Below are 7,882 nucleotides of genomic sequence, written 5' to 3' on the forward strand. Positions count from 1 at the left end.
TTCTGCAATTAGGATTAGGCATAGAGTAGGCACTCAGGAAATGCTGAATAAAGAAAAGATATTCTAAAAGTGTAATGACATTTTGTCAGCCCTTGTGAAAAAAAGTTACATTAACTGATGAAGTTTTATAGTTAATTATTTATAAGTGCTTTTGGAGGAGATTTTAAAATAATTGTGTTCTGAGTTTGTTAGTCATATTAGAATGCTAGATTCATTAGACAACCTAATAATGCTTGTATTTACTGAATTTTACTTTGCCAAATGTGAAATGAAGAGGAATTGTTATAGTATTGACATTCTCTCTGATTATTTTAGGTATTATTTTAGTACATGACTTGACAAATAAGAAGTCATCCCAAAACTTGTATCGTTGGTCATTGGAAGCTCTCAACAGGGATTTGGTGCCAACTGGAGTCTTGGTGACCAATGGGTAAGCCTAGAATTATTTCATGATTGATTTGAAATGTTATGGCAGTAACAGGAATATATTCTCCAGAATATTTGATTTACAATCAGATATTTGTCAGATATTTGATTTGAAAATATTTTTCTCCTAGTCCATAGCTTATCATTTTATTCTTTTAACAATGCCTTTTATAAAGCAATTGTTTTTATTTTTATAAAATCTAACTTCTTATTTTTTTCTTTTATGGATTGTGCTTTTGATATCATGGCTGAGAACTCTTTGCCTAATCCCAGATTATGCAGGTTTTCTCTTGTGTTTCTTCTACCAGTTTTATAGTTTTACATTTTTATAATAAAGCATTTACATAAAGTATTTTAAGATTTATAGGCTTACATTTAGACCTATGATCTAAATGTTGGCCCATGATCTGTTTTAAGTTAGTTTTATATAAGATGTGAAGTTTTGGTTGAAGTTAACTTTTGCATATTGTTCCAACATCCTTTGTTGAAAAGACTATCTTTTCTCTCTTGAATTGCTTTTGCGCTTGCCAAAAATCAGTTTACCATATTAGCATGGATCTGTTTCTGGACTCTAGTTCTGTTCCATTGATCTGTGTCTATTGCTTCATGAATACTATGGCCACAACTCTGGTCTTAAAACTGGACAATGTGATTTCTTCCACTTTATCCTTTCTTCAAAATTGTTTCGCATTCTGATTCATTTGTCTTTTTACATACATTTGAGAATCAGCTTATCTGTATTGAAAAATTCTGCTTGGATTTTGTCTTGAATTGCATTAAACTGTAGATCAAATTGGAGAGAATTGATATCTTTGTTCTGTTATATTTCTAGTTTATGAACACCTTATGTCTCTTCATTTATTTCATCTTTTATTTCTTTTGTCAGCATTTTGTAGTTTTCAGCACATAAATCCTATGCATTTTATTAGATTTATACAGAAGTATTTAGTATTGTTTAAGCTATTATAAATGGCATTCATTAAACTTCAGTTTCAAATTGTCCACTGCTAAGAAAAGGACTGACAGTGGTGGGAAACTATGGGGGGAGTAGGGAGGGGAAGGGAGATGGTACTAACGGTAGTCAATATCTGTCTGGGGATGGGGAGACACCCCTTATTAACAAGGGTGCCTGAACGATGCACATTTGTATACCTAACCCTTAACTGTACCCCACAATTTTATAATAAAAAATATGTTTAAAAAAAATTGTCCACTGCTAGAATAATGAAATAGAATTGACTTTGATTGCCAGCCTTCTATCTTGTGAGCAGAATTTTTTAGTAGACTCTTTAGGATATTCTATATAGGTTTATTTCCTCCTTATATACTTATTGTTTTATTTCTTGCCTAATAAGGCTATAACTTCTAGAATGATACTAAATAGGAGTGATGAGAATGAGTATCTTTGTCTTGTTCCTGATCTTAGGGGAAAGACAGCTAGTCTTTTCACTATTAAATATAATGTCAGCTATAGGGTTTTTTGTTGATGTCCTTTATCAGATTGAAAACGTTTTCTTCTGTCCCCAACTTGCTGATAGTTTTATCATGAACACAGTGAATTTTGTCAAAAATCTTTTCTGCATCAATTGATATGGACATGTGGTTTCTTCTTCAAACTGTTAGTGTGGTGGATTACATTGACTGATTTTCAAATATTGAACCAGCCATCCATTCCTTTGTTATTAGATTTGAAATGCTAATATTTTCTTGAGGATTTTTTTTCTGTATTAATAAGGTATATTGGTATATAATTTCCTGTTTTTATAATGTCTTTAATATCTGACAATTACTGGATTTGGTGTGCGAAGATAATGTTTTCTTTATAGAATGAGTTGGAAGTGTCTCTTCCTCTTTTGTTTTCTGGAAGAGACTGTGTATATTTAGTGTTATTTCTTCTTTGAATGTTGGGTCGAATTTATCAATGAGACCATCTGGGTCTGGAGATTTATTTGAAAGGGTTTTAACCACAAATTACATTTTTAAAAAATAATTGTAGGACTACTCAAGTTATCTGTTTCACCTTGGGTAAGTTTTGGTAGTTTGTAGTTTTCAAAGAATTCATCCATTTCATTTAAGTTGTAGAATTTATGAGAATAGAGTTATTTATGGTATTTGTTTATTGTCTTTTGCTATTTTCATAGTCTGTAATGGTATCCCTTTTTTCATTCCTGTTTTTGGTAATTTATGTCTGCTCTCTTTGCTTTTTTGCCAGACTTGTACAGGTTTATCAAGTTTATTGATTTTTTTCAAAGAAGTAACTTTTTGTTTTATTGATTTCTCTCTCTCTCTCTCTCTCTCTCTCTTTTTTTTTTTTTTTTGTTTGTGCTCTATCCAAAAAGCTGGGGCTTTTGTTATCTATTCTATTGTGCACTTGCACAACTGCACCCATATGCAGAACAAGTTGCAGAAGGACAAAGAGCAGAATAAAAGTAATGAGAGTTGGCACCACCCTCTTGGGATTACAGTTTCACCAAAGAGAAAGATTTCCCCTCCTCTGTGTTCCTGAGCACTCTCCTTGTATTACAGCCTTTGCCACAACCATCATGAAATTTCTCAGGGACTGGCTTATGAAAAGGAAAAAATACTGCATTTCCATACCCTCTAAAACATTAGGAGTTCATTTTCCTGTTTCATGAGCCAGAAATATAGGACTTCTTCTGGAGTTCTCTGATACAGTAACCACTTTTGGGTTTTAAGCTGAATTGCATTCAGACTCAACAATAGAAGAGGATATGAAAGGAAAAGAATTATACACTCACTGCTGGTTCAGTGGTATTTCAAATTCCTGTCTTCTTCCTCAATATGCTTGCTACTGTTAACTTTCAGGGTCCTCAAATATCTGCCTCATGCATTCTTTCCAGGTTTTATAGCTACATTCAGTGGGAAAGATAGGATAGAGTACACTTATTCCATTTACCCAAAACAGAACCCCATTTCTCATTTTTGATTGAAGAAAGTCTTTTAAAGACTTTATTTTCTGTGTGGAAGTCTAATTGGTCTAGTTGTTATGTGAAACCTAAATGTAGTATAAGTTTGAGTGCATGTATGTGAATTCCTGAAGACCTACTAAAGATCAACACAACTAATTTAAATGTAACCTTTATTTCAAAGCTAAGTTGATATTTCCTACCTCCTGTCTCAATTCCTTTCATCATTGATGTTTTCATCAACTTAGCTTTTTCTTTCTATTTTCTACTAAAATTTCTACTCAAGAAATTTATTCTTAATTATAGGATTAGGAGGTAATGTATTCATATCAGAAAAAAATCTGCATTGATATCACAGAATTCAAGGTGGCAGTAAAAAAGTATAGGTACATTTGCATTTTAACTCTACAGCTCCATTTTGATCCTGTAGATAAACCTTCAACTACATAAAGCAACATTAATACATTAGTGTTTTATTGGTGCATTATTTATAGCATCAGAAGATTCTGACAACAGAAGATTCATTGGATAAATAATAGTATATACACATACTAGCTACTATTCAACTATTTGAAAAAGAATCAGGAAGATTTCTGTGTGCTAAAATAGACCTACAGAAGATACATTGTTAGGTTTTTAAAAAATCAAGATGCAAAGAATATATATCATATATCTCCTATTGTGTAAAAAGGGGGGAAATAAGAATACGTATTTATATTTGTATAAAGAATCAGTGGAAACATAAATAAGAAACTAATAAAAGCAGTTTCCTATGAGAGACCAGAGGAAATGGATGAATGGGGAGAAGGGTAGGAACAAGGCTGCTTAGCATATATCTTTTATATCTGCTTAAGTTTTGAGTCATATAAAAAAGTTGTAGGTAGATTTTGTGCTTTTTTACTACAGTAATTTTTTAAACTTTTTATTACAGAAAATTTCACACACATAAATATAAAGACAAGAAACTGAATTCCTTTGTAACTGTCACCCAGTTTCAACAGTTATCAACATATAACCAGTCTTGTTTCATCCATGCCTACCCACTTCCCACCTTCCCTCACCCTCAACTGGAGAATTTTGAAGCAAGTGTTAGACATGATATTATTACATTCATATATACATCAATGTGTAGCTTTAAAGGATAAAACTTTTTAAACATAACAACATATAATTATTATATGTAAATTTAAGAATTAATAGTTCAGTAATTCTTAAGAATTAATAATTTTTCAGTAATCAAATATTATTTTAATTTCCCCAGTTGTCTCAGAAATGTTACAGTTGATTTGTTCAGAACAACATCTAAATAAGTTCCTAAGGTATACTTGTTGTATTTGGTTTCTTAAGTGTCTTTTAATCTTGAGTTCCCCCTCCTTGTTTTTTTTTTAATCCCCTAACAGTTTACTCATGGAAGAAGATGGCTTGTTTTTTCCTGTACAGTTTTCTGTATTCTGGATTTTGTTGATTGTATTCCTGTAGTGTCTTTTAAACTTATTTATCTGAATCCTAAGTCTTCTCTAAAATGGAAGTTATATGTAGAGTCTGAAAGATACAGGGCTTTTGTTTTTATTTTTCCAAAGTAGTGTTATGCATATAGTTGTCTGTCTCTTTGTGATGTTAAGGAGTTATCAGCCTTATCTATCCATGATAAATTCTCCAATTTACAAAAAAAAAAAAGATTTCAAGATCAAATTTAAATTGGATATAAGATTTTATGAAAAAAAGTGAGAAAAAGGAAAACTAAAAAGAGAAATAAGAGAACAAAGTATATATGCATGCTTCATATATGTCTATGTGCAAGTAATTGTGCAAGACTGTAAATGACAGAGATGTATGTATATCAAAGATGATATTTGATAGAATATATATACAAGTTTGTATGTGAGACAAAATTAGTGAATACAGGGCAGGGAAACAGTCCTAAATAGTTCTAAAGGGGGGTACTCTGAAAACTTGATTCTCTAATAAAGCAAATTTCAGTTTTGGACTGTCTCCTAAATCATGATTGATATGTGAAGAATTAAAGGCATGCTATTCTTGACTTTAATGCAATAAATAGAATGGTAGTGTTTTTATGAGAAGGGAATATATATATAGTTGAATACAATTGTGTTCCAAGGACTAACAGTAGCTGAGGCTTTGTAAGATGCTTGTGAAGGGCATAAAAATTTAGTAACTGTGCTCTCTGCCCCAATTTAGATTACTTTAAGAGAAAGAAACGTAGTATCAAAGGAAGAAAAAAAACTATGCTCAACCGACTTACAGTGATTGGATTATGTAATATTGATTTACTTTCATAAATTATGCACAACCAAATTTTGCTGACTGTTGTAAATTGAGCTTATAATATGTCAGAAGTTCAAATCTGTTTTATTTCTAATATATGAATAGAATTTAAACTAACTCAACAACAGCGGACTCTATGGTTTCTTTTGGCAATGAAAAGTATCCTTTATATCACTACTCTATTCTTTGTTTATATATAGGAAAAAGGAGTATAAAAGCCAGTAACACAAGGTCTCTAATCCTAAGTGATTTTTATTACCTGTTCTGTGTCTTCCATGGCTCTCATGTCAGGACAAACCAACTACTTGGCGCCACATTATTTCCTTTTACTATTTGTTTTGCATTTTAGCTATTTATTTCTACTTCCATTTGTTTAACGTGTCTTTCCCAGACCTATAATATCACCTATAATTGATTTATTCTAGGATTCAGCATCCCAATTTCATTTTCTTATTTTTTGCCATTCAGACAGAAATGTGTATGGTAGATATAGAGTGTGTGATACCCCACAAGTACTCAGAAGTTTGACATTTTTTCCTTCTGGCACAAGGTTTGAGTGTTGTGCTAGGCTCCTGGATTCTCTCTGTACTGAGGTATAAATCCACTCTCTGCTTCTACACTAAAAAGTTCTGAGCTGTTACCCTTAGAAAACAGAGCTATGGGGAAAGTAAAGTCACTTGACTATGGTATACTTAGTGGGCATTAGTTGTTCAAGTAGCCAATGAAAAACATATGAGACCAGATTTTGAGAAGTTAGATGAATAGTTGGAACTCAATAGAGAGGAGGATAGATTGATAAATGAAGAAATACATGAAAAGAATTGGGGAAAAATTAGGTTGGTAGGTGATAGGTGAGCAGAAAATAGTTAATTTTCAGTAAAATAGCATAAGCTAGTTGTGTTTAAGTATTATAGGTCTACATCATAAAGGTAAATTATATTCACCTCTTCATTTTTATTTATCACAGGGATTATGATCGAGAACAATTTGCTGATAACCAAATCCCACTGTTGGTAATAGGGACCAAACTGGACCAGATTCATGAAACCAAGCGCCATGAAGTTTTAATGAGGACTGCTTTCCTGGCTGAGGATTTCAATGCAGAAGAGATTAATTTGGTGTGTATTTTAACTACAAAATTTGCAAAACCAACTACTTATTTTCAAGTCATATATTCTGATAAAAGAAGCTTTATACTTGAAGTCAAGCTACTTGGGTTCTAGTCCAAAATGTAGTCAAGATTTAATCTACATATCTAGGCTGTTAAATGTCATAGTCACTTTAGCCTTGTTTACTAATCTACTGAAATGTTTGAAGTTTATTCTATGAATAATGTAAGTCATGGGCTTTTTCTTAAGAATTTTTTTTTAAATCTCACAAAAGTTAAAATAATTAAATTGATTAAGACTTAGCTTCTTGAACTGCAAAATTACCTTAAAGGGCAGCCTAACAGACGTAGGAGAAAATCATAAACTATAGACTGGACACAGTGGCTCACATCTGTAATCCCAGCACTTTGGGAGGCCAAGATGGGAGGATCGCTTGAGGCCAGGAGTTCGATACCAACCTGGGCAACATAGCAAGACCTCATCTCTACAAAAAATTCAGAGTGAGACTCCAACACAAAAATAAATAAATAAATAAAATAAAAAATTATCCAGGTGTGGTAACACATGCCTGTAGTCCCAGCTACTCAGATGGCTGAGGCAGAAATTTCGCCTGAGCCCAGGAGGTCAAGACTGCAGTGAGCTGTGATTGTGCCACTGCACACCAGCCTAAGAGACAGAGTGAGACTCCAACTCAAAAACAAACTATAAACTAGAAGTGCTACATAAAGACTAATTTATATAAACTTTTGCAGAAAGAGGATTGAGTTTCTTCTTGAGATAGCTAGCTTAGTTAGAACTGAATGCCAAAAAGGCTAAAAACAGTTGACGTATAAGCCAATAAACAGTACCCAGAGAAGGATCCTGACCAGCAGCTGACCAGTCATGATTATTTGTTATTTATAAGTAGGATTTCTGCAACATATTCAGTGCACTAGCATTCCAGATGTGCATTGGTGCTGGTCTAATTTCTTTTTTTTTTTTTTTTTTTTTTTGAGTTGGAGTCTCACTCTGTCGCCCAGACTGGAGTGCAGTGGCCGCTCCCGGTCACCACAGCCTCAACCTGCTGGGCTCCGGCGATCCTTCCACCTCAGCCTTCCAAGTAGCTGGAATTACAGGCATGCACTACCATGCCCG

At 33.0% G+C, this 7,882-nt stretch overlaps 1 protein-coding gene across 1 annotated transcript in view; it reads left to right on the forward strand.

Moving 5' to 3' along the window:
- Positions 1-315: 315 nt before the first annotated feature.
- Positions 316-7,882, forward strand: part of RABL3 (RAB, member of RAS oncogene family like 3) — a gene marked incomplete at its 5' end in the record, with an annotated part of 16,496 nt that continues 8,929 nt past the window's right edge. The window contains 2 exons of the mRNA XM_008054307.1: positions 316-430; positions 6,607-6,757. Coding sequence (XP_008052498.1) covers positions 316-430; positions 6,607-6,757 — 266 coding nt within the window. The remainder of the gene's footprint in view (positions 431-6,606; positions 6,758-7,882) is intronic.

The sequence above is a fragment of the Carlito syrichta genome, unplaced genomic scaffold (assembly GCF_000164805.1).
Source record: "Carlito syrichta isolate Samal-C Ts95f unplaced genomic scaffold, Tarsius_syrichta-2.0.1 Scaffold289403, whole genome shotgun sequence".
In the NCBI taxonomy this organism is placed as follows: Eukaryota; Metazoa; Chordata; class Mammalia; order Primates; family Tarsiidae; genus Carlito; species Carlito syrichta.